General features: G+C 50.2%; 1 protein-coding gene across 2 annotated transcripts in view; it reads left to right on the forward strand.

Annotated features, from left to right (window-relative positions):
* The first annotated feature begins 5,872 nt into the window (after positions 1-5,872).
* NRIP3 (nuclear receptor interacting protein 3) overlaps positions 5,873-16,725 on the forward strand; it is a 50,746-nt gene continuing 39,893 nt past the window's right edge. The window contains exon 1 of one of the 2 annotated variants that reach the window (XM_089664631.1): positions 5,873-6,164. In XM_089664631.1, coding sequence (XP_089520757.1) covers positions 5,985-6,164 — 180 coding nt within the window. In that variant the 5' untranslated portion in view covers positions 5,873-5,984. The remainder of the gene's footprint in view (positions 6,165-16,725) is intronic. The other variant, XM_089664630.1, reaches the window with a different exon arrangement.

The following is a 16,725-nucleotide window of genomic DNA, read 5'->3' on the forward strand; positions in this document are numbered from 1 at the left end:
CATGTCTACAGTCTCTGACCGTCTCCTGTACTATGTCTGCAGTCTCTGACCGTCTCCTGTATTATGTCTGCAGTCTCTGACCGTCTCCTGTATCATGTCTACAGTCTCTGACCATCTCCTGTATTATGTCTGCAGTCTCTGACCGTCTCCTGTAGTATGTCTGCAGTCTCTGACCATCTCCTGTACTATGGCTGCAGTTTCTGACCATCTCCCGAAGCATGTTTGCAGTCTCTAACAATCTCTTGTATCATGTCTGCAGTCTCTGACCATCTCCTGTACTATGTCTGCTGTTTCTGACTGTCTCCTGTAGTATGTCTGCAGTCTCTGACCGTCTCCTGTAGTATGTCTGCAGTCTCTGACCGTCTCCTGTAGTATGTCTGCAGTCTCTGACCGTCTCCTGTAGTATGTCTGCAGTCTCTGACCGTCTCCTGTACTATGTCTGCAGTCTCTCACCGTCTCCTGTATTATGTCTGCAGTCTCTGACCGTCTCCTGTAGTATGTCTGCAGTCTCTGACAATCTCCTGTAGTATGTCTGCAGTCTCTGACCGTGTCCTGTACTATGTCTGCAGTCTCTGACAATCTCCTGTAGTATGTCTGCAGTCTCTGACCGTGTCCTGTACTATGTCTGCAGTCTCTGACCATCTCCTGTAGCATGTCTGCAGTCTCTGACCATCTCCTGTAGCATGTCTGCAGTCAGATGGTGGACTGGAGTTGAGAAACACTGCGATATGCTAACATGGAACATGATGATAGGAGGAGAGATCAGAGATGAATTTTACTGCCCAATCACAGGCTGGGGGAGGGACAAGACCTGTAGGTGTGACTGAACTGCAGCAGAGAAAATCTGGTCTCCTGACCTGTCAGACCGGGCTGTGCTGCGTGGCAGAGCTGTGTAAACCTCGGGATTGGATGGCCAGAAACATCACAGCGGTGTCTGTACATGGGACTGATAGCGGGATTCGGGACAGATGGCGGGGAGCTGCTGCGTCATCGAACAGGAATGCTGCTTTGCTCGTCCTATCAGGGTCATTCTGCGTCGCAGCGTCCTTATAGATGTGTCACCGGATTGTCATTCCAGCCGTGCTGTTTAACTGCTCATCTCCATGACCTTGAAGGGGAAGTCATGTTCTCCCCCCTCCCCCACATGGCGCTGGGAACGCCATTCACATATAAAAGGACAGCAGCGAGAGATTAATGACACACTGCGGCTGTGGAGGGTTTGTAGCTTCATGGCTGCGAAATGAAAATCCCCTTTAAGCTGCAGCACTTGGGGAAGCCGGAAATACAGATGTTGGGAATGTTGTAGACTCCCCCAATGGTAATATTCCCTCAGACTAGTTGGTGTCTCTGCCCCGCCCACAATGGGGAGATTTCCTGCAGTAGTTTCTGTCTCTGCCCCTCCCACAATGGGGAGATTTCCAGCAGTAGTTTGTGTCACTGCCCCTCCCACAATGGGGAGATTTCCTGCAGTATTTTGTGTCTCTGCCCCTCCCACAATGGGGAGATTTCATGCAGTAGTTTGTGTCTCTGCCCCTCCCACAATAGGGAGATTTCCCTGCAATAGTTGGTGTCTCTGCCCCTCCCACAATAGGGAGATTTCCAGCAGTAGTTTGTGTCTCTGCCCCTCCCACAATGGGGAGATTTCCCTGCAGTAGTTTGTGTCTCTGCCCCTCCCACAATGGGGAGATTTCCTGCAGTAGTTTGTGTCTCTGCCCCTCCCACAATGGGGAGATTTTCCTGCAGTAGTTTGTGTCTCTGCCCCTCCCACAATGGGGAGATTTCCTGCAGTAGTTTGTGTCTCTGCCCCTCCCACAATGGGGAGATTTTCCTGCAGTAGTTTGTGTCTCTGTCCCTCCCACAGTGGGAAGATTTCCCCACAGTAGTTTGTGTCTCTGCCCCTCCCACAATGGGGAGATTTCCCCCAGTAGTTTGTGTCTCTGCCCCTCCCACAATGTGGAGATTTCCCGCAGTAGTTGGTGTCTCTGCCCCTCCCACAATGGGGAGATTTCCCTGCAATAGTTGGAGTCCCTGCCCCTCCCACAATGGGGAGATTTCCCTGCAATAGTTGGAGTCCCTGCCCCTCCCACAATGGGGAGATTTCCCTGCAATAGTTGGAGTCTCTGCCCCTCCCACAAAGGCTTAAGGAAGCTTTCTTTGAACTAGAGCTCTGAAAAAAAGCCTGGTTGCAATATGGCTGACAACACCATGACACGCCTCACCGGGCTTTTTTGTGGCATTGGTGCAGTAAAAGCTTCTTTCTAGCAACTCAGCCATGCAGCTCATTTTTGTTCCAGTATCGTCATATCGTTCTCCTTGAAACAACCACACCATCCTTTTCCAGAGCGGCCTGGATTTCTCCTGAGGTTCACTGAGGGGTTTGCTTTGTATCCTGAACAATCCTTCTGGCGGTTGTGGCGGCGATCTTTCTCCGTCTACCTGAACTTGGCTTATCAAGAGATCCCCAAATTTTCCACTTCTTAATAAACGATTGATCGGCACTGACCGGCGTACTCAAGGCTTTGGACATCTTTTCATATCATTTTCCATCTTTATAAAGTTCCATTACCTTGTTACGCAGACCTTTTGACAGTTCTTTTCTGCTCCCCATGGCTCAGTGTCCAGCCTGCTCAGTGCATGTGAGAGCAAACAAACTCACCGACTATTTATACACTGAAAGCCACAGATGTGAGGTATTAACCCTTTACTTACCATTGCACCCTGTGTGTGTCCCCTTGTGTGTCTGTACCAAGGCCGAACCTTCCAGGGGGCGGAGACGTCTGATCCGGGGGTGGAGATGTCTGATCCGGGGGCGGAGAGGTCTGATCCGGGGCAGGGACGTCTGATCGGGGGGTGGGGACGTCTGATCCGGGGGTGGAGACGTCTGATCCGGGGGCGGAGACGTCTGATCCGGGGGGTGGAGACGTCTGATCCGGGGGCGGAGACGTCTGATCCGGGGGCGGAGACGTCTGATCCGGGGGCGGAGATGTCTGATCCGGGGGCGGAGGTGTCTGATCCGGGGGCGCAGACGTCTGATCCGGGGGCGGAGACGTCTGATCCGGGGGCGGAGATGTCTGATCCGGGGGCGGAGGTGTCTGATCCGGGGGCGCAGACGTCTGATGCGGGGACGGAGACGTCTGATGCGGGGGCGGAGACGTCTGATCCGGGGGGAGGAGACGTCTGATCCGGGGGGCGGAGACGTCTGATGCGGGGGCGCAGATGTCTGATGCGGGGGCAGAGACGTCTGATGCGTTGGCGGAAACGTCTGATCCGGGGGCGGAGACGTCTGATCCGGGGGAGGAGACCTCTGATCCGGGGGCGGAGATGTCTGATCGGGGGGCGGAGACGTCTGATCCGGGGGCGGAGATGTCTGATTCAGGGCGGAGACGTCTGATCCGGGGGCGGGCCATTTGAGGGATTTCATTAGGATTTTAAAGGGAGCCAATGAACGGCGTGATCATAAATGGCGTCCTAAGATCGCTATCCGCCAATAAAAGACAGTTTTCCGGAGGATCCGGCAGATTTTCACCATTTCTGCCAGAGGAGGGAGACTTCGGAGTGCAGTTTTCATCCCAATATACAGAAGAATGGAGATGGTTGCACCCGCCCCTTCGTCATTGGAGATTGTTGATTTGTTACAATCCGGATTCTTTTGGCCAATATGTATCATTATACAAATTCCTTCTACAATAAAGACCACGCCCCCTTCCGTGTGAATGACACGCCCATGCGCCTTGTGCACTCTGTTCTTCACACGTTGCCACTCCTGGTTGCCCATTTGTTTCAGCAGGTTGCCCGGCACGTGACACGCACAGCAACATTTTGTGCCTTTTTGCCTTGTTTGCTGTGTGTTTTTTTACCTTCCCCAGTCCCCCCCATCAACGTTCCAATTACATTTTTAAAGTAGGACTTTCTGTTTTCTTTCCACACCTTATTTAAGAACCGCTGACACAGTTACTATGGTCACTGTGCTTCTCTAAGCAATGCAGGCAGATCATGGCTGGTGGGAGGGGCCTGTGCATAGCTTTCTGAAAGCATCTCAGCACCCTGCCTCAGTACTCCTCTCAAGAGCCCTCAGACCTAATGCAAGCAGTGGGTGGGCTTTTGGGAGTGGCTATGCAAATATCAAAGTGCCTTGATGGGTGGGTGTCAGTTTGGAGGAGTGGGTGTTCATTGGCAGGTTGTATTTGGATAAGTAACGCCCACTTGTGATGCTGAGCCTCCATGATTGAAAGAACTGAAATCCAGTGAATGAAAGGGGCGGGGCCAGGGACAGCCAGGCTGGGGAGGAAAGTGCAAGAGAATGCTGGACGTCCTCCAGCCAGGAGATGAGGCGGAGCTCTATCTGATTGGTTGCAGCTTCTAATGCACATTGTGAGAAGCTCCCAGTGTGCGGTGATATCAGAGGAAGACATTCCAGTCCAGGGAAGGAGCTGGTACACCTGTGCAAGACTGAAGGGGAGGAGCCGGTACACCTGTGCAAGACTGAAGGGGAGGAGCCGGTACAGCTGTGCAAGACTGAAGGGGAGGAGCCGGTACGCCTGTGCAAGACTGAAGGGGAGGAGCCGGTACACCTGTGCAAGACTGAAGGGGAGGAGCCGGTACGCCTGTGCAAGACTGAAAGGGAGGAGCCGGCACACCTGTGCAAGACTGAAGGGGAGGAGCCGGTACACCTGTGCAAGGCTGAAGGGGAGGAGCCGCTACACCTGTGCAAGACTGAAGGGGAGGAGCCAATACACCTGTGCAAAACTGAAGGGGAGGAGCCGGCACACCTGTGCAAGACTGGAGGGGAGGAGCCAGTACACCTGTGCAAGACTGAAGGGGAGGAGCCGCCAACCTGTGCAAGGCTGAAGGGGAGGAGCTGACACACCTGTACAAGACTGAAAGGGAGGAGTCGACACACCTGTGCAAGACTGGAGGGGAGGAGCCGGTACACCTGTGCAAGACTGAAGGGGAGGAGCCGGCACACCTGTGCAAGACTGAAGGGGAGGAGCCGGCATACCTGTGCAAGACTGAAGGGGAGGAGCCGGTACACCTGTGCAAGACTGAAGGGGAGGAGCCGACACAACTGTGCAAGACTGAAGGGGAGGAGCCGGTACACCTGTGCAAGACTGTAGGGGAGGAGCCGGTACACCTGTGCAAGACTGAAGGGGAGGAGCCGGTACACCTGTGCAAGACTGAAGGGGAGGAGCTGAAACACCTGTGCAAGACTGAAGGGGAGGAGCCGGTACACCTGTGCAAGACTGAAGGGGAGGAGCCGGTACACCTGTGAAAGACTGGAGGGGAGGAGCCGGTACAACTGTGCAAGACTGAAGGGGAGGAGCCGGTACACCTGTTCAAGACTGAAGGGGAGGAGCCGGTACACCTGTGCAAGACTGAAGGGGAGGAGCCGGTACACCTGTGCAAGACTGAAGGGGAGGAGCCGGTACACCTGTGCAGGACTGAAGGGGAGGAGCCGGTACACCTGTGCAGAACTGAAGGGGGGATCGGAGAATAAATATCTCTCACTAAAACGATTTTATTTCAGTGGGTAAGACCCCCTGTGGTGATTTTTGGGGAGATTCTCTTTACTTTCTTTCCTATAGACAGAACAGGAATATTCCCTCTTAGTTGTCACCGGAGCCGGTGTCCCCTTTTGAATATTTGCTGTTTTGGTGACAACATTTCTGGTTTCTCACTCTCAGTCAATAAAGGTAAAAAGAAAAAAAAAATCAACAGATTGCAGTTTTCCTTTATTATTCTCCAGCGCCTGAAGTCTTGGTTTTGGGGTGGAGTGGCCCTTTAAGGACATGCATGTCTGTGTGGCAGGTCATTGGTACGGCCATGTGGCGTGCGTCCTGCAGGTGGCGCCGGACTCTCACTCTCGGCCTCCCCCTCTGTACAGTATAGAGGCGGCACGTCAGCGCAGAGTATAAATCTGCAGAGGAGTCTGGGAGCTGCTCAGTTGTGTGTTGGGGATTCGGTGACACCGGCAGCTCGGTGACAACATGTTCTATTCTGGGATCCTGACCGACAGCGGCGGAGGCAGGAAGGAGGCTGACCTCAGGGAGGCTGCGTCGCTACGGCAACAGAGGAGGATGAAACAGTCGGTCCAGTTCATCCACAAGGACTCCGCCGACCTTCTGCCCCTCGATGGACTCAAGAAGCTCGGCACATCCAAGGACACGGTAAGGAGAAACCACTTTTTTTATGAGAAAAAAACACAGAAAGCGTAAGGAGGTCACTTTGGTGTCATATATTTGGGGTGTGGGCGATGGTGGCCAACTTCCTTGACATTGAGATCCTCAAGTGTGGCCTCAGATGTCACCAAATGGCCACATAGAGTATTTATTGCTATGGAAAGCTGTCAGAGACTGCAGACACGGTACAGGAGACGGTCAGAGACTGCGGACACAGTACAGGAGATGGTCAGAGACTGCAGACACAGTACAGGAGACGGTCAGAGACTGCGGACACAGTACAGGAGATAGTCAGAGACTGCGGACACAGTACAGGAGACGGTCAGAGACTGCGGACACAGTACAGGAGATAGTCAGAGACTGTAGAAATAATACAGGTGATGGTCAGAGACTGCAGACGTAGTACAGGAGATGGTCACAGACTGCGGACATAGTACAGGAGATGGTCACAGACTGCGGACATAGTACAGGAGATGGTCAGAGACTGCAGACATAGTACAGAAGATGACCAGAGACTGCAGACATAGTACAGGAGATGGTCAGAGACTGCGGACATAGTACAGGAGATGGTCAGAGACTGCGGACATAGTACAGGAGATGGTCAGAGACTGCAGACATAGTACAGGAGATGGTCAGAGACTGCGGACATAGTACAGGAGATGGTCAGAGACTGCAGACATAGTACAGGAGATGGTCAGAGACTGCGGACATAGTACAGGAGATGGTCAGAGACTGCGGACACAGTACAGGGGATGACCAGAGACTGCAGACATGCTACAGGAGATGACCAGAGACTGCGGACACAGTACAGGAGATGGTCAGAGACTTCAGATATAGTACAGGAGATGACCAGAGACTTCAGACATAGTACAGGAGATGACCAGAGACTGCAGACACAGTACAGGAGATGACCAGAGACTGCGGACACAGTACAGGAGATGACCAGAGACTTCAGACATAGTACAGGAGATGACCAGAGACTGCAGACACAGTACAGGGGATGACCAGAGACTGCGGACATAGTACAGGAGATGACCAGAGACTGCGGACACAGTACAGGGGATGACCAGAGACTGCGGACATAGTACAGGGGATGACCAGAGACTGCGGACACAGTACAGGAGATGACCAGAGACTGCGGACACAGTACAGGAGATGACCATAGACTGCGGACACAGTACAGGAGATGACCAGAGACTGCGGACACAGTACAGGAGATGACCGGAGACTGCGGACATAGTACAGGAGATGACCAGAGACTGCGGACACAGTACAGGGGATGAGCAGAGACTGCGGACATAGTACAGGAGATGACCAGAGACTGCGGACACAGTACAGGGGATGAGCAGAGACTGCGGACACAGTACAGGAGATGGTCAGAGACTGCAGACATGGTACAGGAGATGACCAGAGACTGCAGACATAGTACAGGAGATGGTCAGAGACTGCAGACGTAGTACAGGAGATGGTCAGAGACTGCAGACACAGTACAGGAGATGGTCAGAGACTGCGGACACAGTACAGGAGACGGTCAGAGACTGCGGACACAGTACAGGAGATAGTCAGAGACTGTAGATGTAGTACAGGAGACAGTCAGAGACTGCAGACATAGTACAGGAGATGGTCAGAGACTGTAGAAATGATACAGGAGATGGTCAGAGACTGCAAACGTAGTACAGGAGATGGTCAGAAACTGCAGACATAGTACAGGAGATGGTCAGAGACTGCAGACACAGTACAGGGGATGGTCAGAGACTGCAGACATAGTACAGGGGATGGTCAGAGACTGCAGACATAGTACAGGAGATGGTCAGAGACTGCGGACACAGTACAGGAGATGACCAGAGACTGCAGACATGCTACAGGAGATGACCAGAGACTGCGGACACAGTACAGGAGATGGTCAGAGACTTCAGATATAGTACAGGAGATGACCAGAGACTGCAGACATAGTACAGGAGATGACCAGAGACTGCGGACACAGTATATTAGATGGTCAGAGACTGCAGACACAGTACAGGAGATGGTCAGAGACTTCAGATATAGTACAGGAGATGACCAGAGACTGCGGACACAGTATATTAGATGGTCAGAGACTGCTGAGATACTACAAGAGAAGACCAGGGGCTGCAGACGGTCCGAGAATATGAGACGTGCTGTAGGAGTTGTCCGACACTGGGGACATGCTTAAGGATCACAGACTGGAGTCGTTACATGAGACTGCTAGAGATTGCAGCCATTACATCACCTTCTCCCATCTGCGCTCCCCACAGCATCATCATCAGCGACTGGAGCCACACCTGACATTCTGCTCAGTCAGATCCATCATAAAAGATCAGAGGAAACAAAAACATACAAAGAGACGGATGGGATGGAAAACTGAAAAATTGTGTAGAAGAAAAAAAATATTTCATTTCTGAAATCCGATTTGAAGAATATTTTCCTTTATTGTCCTTCATATGAACCCTAATAAGGAAAAGACAAGCTTCAACCTGCAGGGGTCCCTGAGGGCCACACAGCAGGTCCCCGAGGGCCACACAGCAGGTCCCCGAGGGCCACACAGCAGGTACCCGAGGGCCACAGGTTGAGCACTGGGCTTCTAAGGGGTAATAAAGATGACACGTGCAGAAATGATCCATATTGATGGAAGAATCATTTCATTTGCAACAATGTTTCCAAAAAAAGTGTTTGGAAGAAAATAAACATTGCAACCGTAGCAGAGCGGCGCAGAAGGCGTTTCCTCCACTGGAGCCTCTGATAGGGTAGATGGAAAACTCTGGCACGGGCGGGGTCGGGATTTTTTTCTGAATTATAATTATTTTTGGAAATAGAATCCGTTTTCACCGAAAAACCCTCCAAAGTCGCATTCTAAAGAAGTAGCTTTTCAGCTAAAAAAAAACCTACCTGAATGCTCATGAACGCGCCCAAACACGTGAAAACGCAATTTATGAGCGTTCGGCGTTTTTCATGCACATTGGTCAGAATGAAAATGTATTTTCATTGGATATATTTCATATACTGTGTTATCTATATATAAAATTATACATTTTATTTTATTGTATATTATTTATATTATTATATTGTGTTTTTTCTGGTATTTTTAAATAATAAAACAATTTATGCAATCTTTAATTTTTTAAATATATATATATATATGGGGCTTTTTTCCTCAGTCTCTGCCCCCTACCTACATCCAAGCACCGTTTCTTGGTTCCGCCCCTTACGTATCTCCCAGTGCTGCCCTTTTTGGACAAGAAAAGCAGTAAAATAGATCTTCTTGCAACCAGCAGCAATAGATCCCTCCGGCAACAATAGATCCCTCCGGCAACAATAGACCACCTGCAACACAATGACCCCGCAACAACAGATTTACCCCAGCAAAAATAGAACCCCCGCCAGCATTAATAGACCCTCCAGCAGCCAGCAACTATAGGTCCCTCCCTCCCTCAACAGTAGATCCCTCCCAGCAACAATAGATCGCCCAGCAACAAAATCAATAGACCTTACAGCAGAACCCCAGAACCCCTTGCTATCACATACATTCAGTGCTGGAGATGGTGGAACTGCGTTCCCAATGAAAAAAATCCCTGAATATATATATATATATATAAAAGGAAATTAAGAAAAAACCCTCCAGAATAGTTTAAAATAATGAATACAATGTAACACTTTAATAAAATTATATAAAATAACATAAATAATATCATTTTATTATTTAAAAAAATAAATAATAATATTTTTAAAAATATCTCCTGTCTTCTCTCTCTCTCCTATCTTTCTTATCTCTCTCTCTCCCCCTCCTACCTCTCTCCTCTCTCTCCTCCCCCCCTCTCTCTCTCCTACCTCTCTTATCTCTCACCCCCCCCCCCCCCCCACTTCTCCTCTCTCTCCTTCTCTCTCTCCTTCACCCCCCCTCTCTCTACCCCCCTCTCTCTCTCTCCTACCTCTCTTCTCTCTCTCCCCTTCCCCCCTCTCCCCTTCCCCCCCCCCTCTCTCTTACCTCTCTCCTCTCTCTCCTCTCTCTCCTCCCCCCTCTCTCTCTTTCTATCCCTCTCTCTCTCCTCTCTCTCCCCCCCCTCTCTCTCTCCTACCTCTCTTATCTCTCACCCCCCCACTTCTCCTCTCTCTCTCCTTCACCCCCCCTCTCTCTACCCCCCCTCTCTCTCTCCTACCTCTCTTCTCTCTCTCCCCTTCCCCCCTCTCCCCTCCCCAGCCCCTCTCTCTCTTACCTCTCTCTCTATCCTCTCTCCTCTCTCTTCTCTCTCTCTCTCTCTCCCCCTCCCCCTCTCTCTCTCACCTCTCTCCTCTCTCTCCTCTCTCCCCCCCTCTCTCTCTCTCCCCCCTTCTCTCTCTCTCTCTCCCTCCCCCTCTCCCTCTCTCCTCTCTCCTCTCTCTCTCCTCTCTCCCCTCTCTCTCTCCTACCTCTTCCCCCCCTCTCCCTCTCCCTCTCTCTCTCTCCCTCTCTCTCTCTCTCCTACTCTCTCTTCCCCCCCTCTCTCTCTCCTTCTCTCTCTCTCCTCCCCTCCTTAATGCATTGTGGTCATTTAAGATTGAAAAATGAGGGGTGTGTTTGGAAAAAAAAACGCTTATAACCGCTAAAGCTCGAAAACATGCGTAAAGGTGTGATAAAATCACAGCAAAACATATTTTTAACTCAGCCCAACTTTGAGCAGTTTTGGCTTTTGTAGGCTACCTATTGTGGATGAGGTCTTAGTGTCGCTGATCTCCTCCCGCAGGCTCCTCCCAGCGATGGCTGAATGGCATTTCTCAGGTGACAACAATAGACCACGTGTTGCAGTCTTCATTGGAAGCTCGTGTGACAGGGTGACAACACAGGAGCACAATTGGGAGACAGGGACAGAGAGTTGTCACCCTACAACAGGAAGTGACCTTCATGGCAGGAACACTAGAAAGCTGCTTCTACAGGATATAAATATTGAAAATGCCTTTAGAAATGACATTAACATGTTGCAAATAAAGAATATTCGGCAGGCTGGAAGGAAATCCTTAGAAAGACGCACATGTGATGCCAGTGTGATCGCAGCCAAGAGGCTTGGAGAATGTCAGCGATTGGCCGGCTGTGAAGTGCTTATTCTAGGAAGGAAGCCGTTCTGTTAGTCTTTATTTTTGCCAATAAAAGACTGTTAGCTGTTAGCCGATCGATTTTAATTATTGGGATAATACGGGATGTACATAGAAGGGGGCTGGGTCATGTGACAGACATGGTGGCTGAGTGGTCAGCACTCCTGTCCTGCAGCTGAGGGTCCTGCGTGTTCTCCGATCTGTGCAGGTTCTTATCGGTCAGACATGTGCAGCTCGTTTCGTTCCAAGTTGAAATTCTGACCCATTTTTCATTATTTTGAGATTCTGATGTATCCGAATTTCCGAATTACAACGGTAATGAATTTAACCCCTTCCAGTCCGGACACTTTCCCCCCCCTTCCAGTCCGGACACTTTCCCCCCCTTCCAGTCCCGACACTTTCCCCCCCTTCCAGTCCGGACACTTTCCCCCCCTTCCAGTCCCGACACTTTCCCCCCCTTCCAGTCCGGACACTTTCCTCCCCTTCCAGTCCGGACACTTCCCCCCCTTCCAGTCCGGGCACTTTCCCCCCCTTCCAGTCCGGACACTTTCATCCCCTTCCTGTCCGGACACTTTCACCCCCTTCCAGTCTGGACACTTTCACCCCCTTCCAGTCCGGACACTTTCACCCTCTTCCAGTCCGGACACTTTCATCCCCTTCCAGTCCGGACACTTTCACCCCCTTCCAGTCCGGACACTTTCCCCCCCTTCCAGTCCGGACACTTTCACCCCCTTCCTGTCCGGACACTTTCACCCCCTTCCAGTCCGGACACTTTCACCCCCCTTCCAGTCCGGACACTTTCACCCCCTTCCTGTCCGGACACTTTCCCCCCCTTCCAGTCCGGACACTTTCACCCCCTTCCTGTCCGGACACTTTCACCCCCTTCCAGTCCGGACACTTTCACCCCCTTCCTGTCCGGACACTTTCACCCCCTTCCAGTCCGGATACTTTCCCCCCTTCCAGTCCGGACACTTTCCCCCCCTTCCAGTCCAAACACTTTCACCCCCTTCCAGTCCAAACACTTTCACCCCCTTCCAGTCCGGACACTTTCCCCCCTTCCAGTCCGGACACTTCCCCCCCCCCCCCCAGGCCAATTTTCAGCTTTCAGCTCTATCACACTTTGAATGACAATTGCGCGGTCATGCAACACTGCACCCATATGAATGTTTTATCATTTTTTTGAGACAGATAAAGCTTTATTTTGGTGGTATTTAGTCACCGCTGGGATTTTTCTTTTTTTTGCTATATAAATGATAAAGTCCAAAAATTTTGAAAAAAGGTGTTTTTCTTATAAAATTTTGCAAATAAATAATATTTTATCATAAATCTCGGCCAAAATGTATTTCATTATCTTTTTAGTAAAAAAAAAATAACCCAAATTAGTTTATATATATATATTTTTTCACATTTTTATTTTTTTATTATTTATGGGTTTTTTTGTTTACATACTGTCACCCTAGCAGTACATGGTCACCATATTTGTGGGGGGTGATGAAGATTTTTTTTTTTTTTTTTTTACACTGATTGCTTTATACCCATAAAGGCTGTAAAAGCAATCATTTCTCCTTCTCTCTGGCTGCAGTCTTGCAGCCATTGAGAAATACTGTGAGGGCTGTGATTGGTCACAGCTGGTCACATGGTACAAGGCTGTTGTGAATGGCCCTGTACCATGTGATCTCGGTGATCATTCACAGATTTCACACATAGTAAGCAATGATGTCAGAAGTGACATCTTGCTTACTACTGTGCATGTGATCACTGATTGACCAATCAGTGATCACGTGATTGGGACCTCACACAGAGGTCCCGTACGATGATCAGTTTTTCACTCTGTCCGGAGGACACAGCGGGCACCGGATCGCGGTGCTGAGCGTTTCCAGGGAGCGCGCACAAGCAGGGGGCGGGGAGGCCATTTAGAAACGGCCACCTGACCCTGCACTGCCACCGTCCGGCCGTTTATATACAACAGAGGTGGTTAAAAGAAATTCTAATTGAATTTGAAAACAAGAATAGAATAACCTATAATAGAAAATAAAGGAATAGAATAGAGTAAAACAGAATAGAGCAGAATACAAAAGAATAGAAAACACATTTTTCTATATTTAAAAAGAATAGAACAAACAGAATAGAATAGAATGAAGTAAAAGCTAAAACAATAGAATAGAAATAAAAAATGTAATTCAAAATTAAAATAGAATAAATTCAAATGACAGTTCAATACTTCTCCATTCGGGCGAACTTAATTCAATTTGACCGAATTCGTATAATTCGAATCAAATTAGAAACGAATTAACAAAGTGAAATCCCAAAAATGCATTTAAACTAATTTAACTAAACAAAATTGTTTAAATAAAATACTGAAACTAAACCAACGTTTTCTTTCTGCCACATGCTCAGTATTGATGTCTCTGTTTCCTGCGACAATCCAAAACAGCAAAGTGGTGGGGTGAATGGGGGGGGGGGGAGGAATGGAGGGGGTCAATGGTGGGGGTTGTGAATGGTGGGGGGGGGGTAATGGTGGGACGAGCGATATTGAGAGAATTATTTGACTGAACACATTGGGGTGACCAGGAAGGTGACATTAGGGTGGTTTTGATGCCGCAGGCTTCTATGGTTCCTTTGGACCTTCCAGAACCTGTTCTCATGGCCCTTCATTGGTCTCATTATTCTACATTTATTTCATTCAAAAAGTGCCCCATCATTGGTGTCAGTGGGGGGAATAGTGTCCCATCATTGGTGTCAGTGGGAGGAATAGTGCCCCATCATTGGTGTCAGTGGGAGGAATAGTGCCCCATCATTGGTGTCAGTGGGAGGAATAGTGCCCCATCATTGGTGTCAGTGGGAGGAATAGTGTCCCATCATTGGTGTCAGTGGGAGGAATAGCGTCCCATCATTGGTATCAGTGGGAGGAATAGCGCCCCATCATTGGTGTCAGTGGGAGGAATAGCGCCCCATCATTGGTGTCAGTGGGAGGAATAGTGCCCCATCATTGGTGTCAGTGGCGGGAATAGCGCCCCATCATTGGTGTCAGTGGGAGGAATAGCGCCCCATCATTGGTGTCAGTGGGGGGAATAGTGCCCCATCATTGGTGTCAGTGGGGGGAATAGTGCCCCATCATTGGTGTCAGTGGGGGGAATAGTGCCCCATCATTGGTGTCAGTGGGAGGAATAGTGCCCCATCATTGGTGTCAGTGGGAGGAATAGTGCCCCATCATTGGTGTCAGTGGGAGGAATAGTGCCCCATCATTGGTGTCAGTGGATGGAATAGTGCCCCATCATTGGTGTCAGTGGATGGAATAGTGCCCCATCATTGGTGTCAGTGGGAGGAATAGTGCCCCATCATTGGTATCAGTGGGAGGAATAGTGCCCCACAATTGGTATCAGTGGGAGGAATAGTGCCCCATCATTGGTGTCAGAGGGGAGGAGCCGGTACACCTGTGCAAGACTGAAGGGGAGGAGCCGGTACACCTGTGCCAGACTGGAGGGGAGAAGCCGGTACACCTGTGCAAGACTGAAGGGGAGGAGCCGGAACACCTGTGCCAGACTGGAGGGGAGGAGCCGGTAAACCTGTGCAAGACTGGAGGGGAGGAGCCGGAACACCTGTGCCAGACTGGAGGGGAGAAGCCGGTACACCTGTGCAAGACTGAAGGGGAGGAGCCGGAACACCTGTGCCAGACTGGAGGGGAGGAGCCGGTACACCTGTGCAAGACTGGAGGGGAGGAGCCAGAACACCTGTGCCAGACTGAAGAGGAGGAGCCGGTACACCTGTGCAAGACTGGAGGGGAGGAGCCGGTACACCTGTGCCAGACTGAAGAGGAGGAGCCGGTACACCTGTGCAAGACTGAAGGGGAGGAGCCGGTACACCTGTGCAAGACTGAAGGGGAGGAGCCGGTACACCTGTGCAAGACTGAAGGGGAGGAGCCAGTACATCTGTGCAAGACTGAAGGGGAGGAGCCGGTACACCTGTGCCAGACTGGAGGGGAGGTCGGAGGTAAGACCAGAATCCTGCTCAGCAATTAGGAATGTAATATTTGATCCCCTGGGCTGTTTTATTCCAGCACAGAGTTTTCTTTCTCTCTCTGACACCCCAGCACAGAGGTTACAAAGCCAAGTGTTGAAGTCTCACCCCTGCTGCTGCATTATCTGTCATAGGAGGCAGTGAGGAGACCCCTTTGTGAATACAGGTGGGTGGAGGTGGGAACTCCGCTGTAGGCATTCCTCTACATTGCAGCTTCACACTTTGTGGCAGTGAGATCCTGGTACTGGAATGTGGGAATTATTCTCCAGCAGCTCCGGGGGATTAATTCCACGTAAAACGGATAAAGAGCCTAATTCTAGCATATCGAGGAAACTAGACCGACCACAGCCAGGCAGGCCGCCCTCCCGGGGGAGGCACATCGGTCCTCATGCCTCAGACTTCACATTCCAATGAACTGGACATTAAACCCGATACCAGAAATATCATACATTGCAGTTTACCAATCATTAGATTTGGTGGTCGCATTTTCTTTTTCACCCGGTGATCCGGTCCAGTGACACACCTCCTGTGTTAGAGCGCCCCCACTCTGGATGAAGGAGCACAGGGGGCACAGCAGACAGCAGCATTGTCAGTCTTGGGGGAGGGGAGTGTTAGGTGGACTAGCAGATTTAAATTCACTAACACATTGAAGCCAGACTACAGCTCACACGTTATAGTCAGTTACAGTCTCTTTTTGGGATAAAAGTTTTACATCAATAAATAAAAGCTGATCACTGTAAGCACCCCTGTCTGTGGTAAATGGTTTGTCTCATCCCTGTAAACTGTTACATCTGGAAGAGAGCTTGTTCTTTTGAAAAACAACAGACTTACTGGCTGGATCACCAAAAATGAAAATGAAAGAAAGCCTAAAAAAAAGAATACTAAGACACAGGGGCGGCCTGACAACTCATGGGGCCCCCGGGCAATAGGGGATCATGGGGCCTCTGTGTCCTTGCCCACACTCAACCCACACCCAAAAAAGCCTATGAAAGGTTCCAGGGACATCTCATGGGGCCCCCTACTGACCCGGGCCCTTGGGCAGTGCCCCTGCTAAGGCAGCCGTCACACCTAATAATTGGTAATCTGCAATATAATAAATGTTTGATTTTGGGTTTAATACCGCTTTGAAGTGAGACTCCAGCTGAAATAGTTTTAGCTTTGAATGGAGTAGGGCAGGGATGGGCAACTTTGGCCCCCCAGCTGTTGGTGAACTACAAGTCCCATCATGCCTCTGCCTTTGGGAGTCACCCTTGTAACTGTCAGTTTTGCAATGCCTCATGGGACTTGTAGTTCTACAACAGCTGGAGGGCCACAGTTGCCCACCCCTGGAGTAGTGAATGGTTAGCACCTCTGTGGGGTCATTTGTTGATGTCTGTGTCCCCGTCAGAGAGATTTCTCACTTCTCATGGTGTCCCAGAGACATAACAGGAAATGAGATAAAATATCTCCA

This window comes from Staurois parvus, unplaced genomic scaffold, assembly GCF_062004578.1.
Source record: "Staurois parvus isolate SC_StPar_1 unplaced genomic scaffold, SC_StPar_1.0 ptg001974l, whole genome shotgun sequence".
In the NCBI taxonomy this organism is placed as follows: Eukaryota; Metazoa; Chordata; class Amphibia; order Anura; family Ranidae; genus Staurois; species Staurois parvus.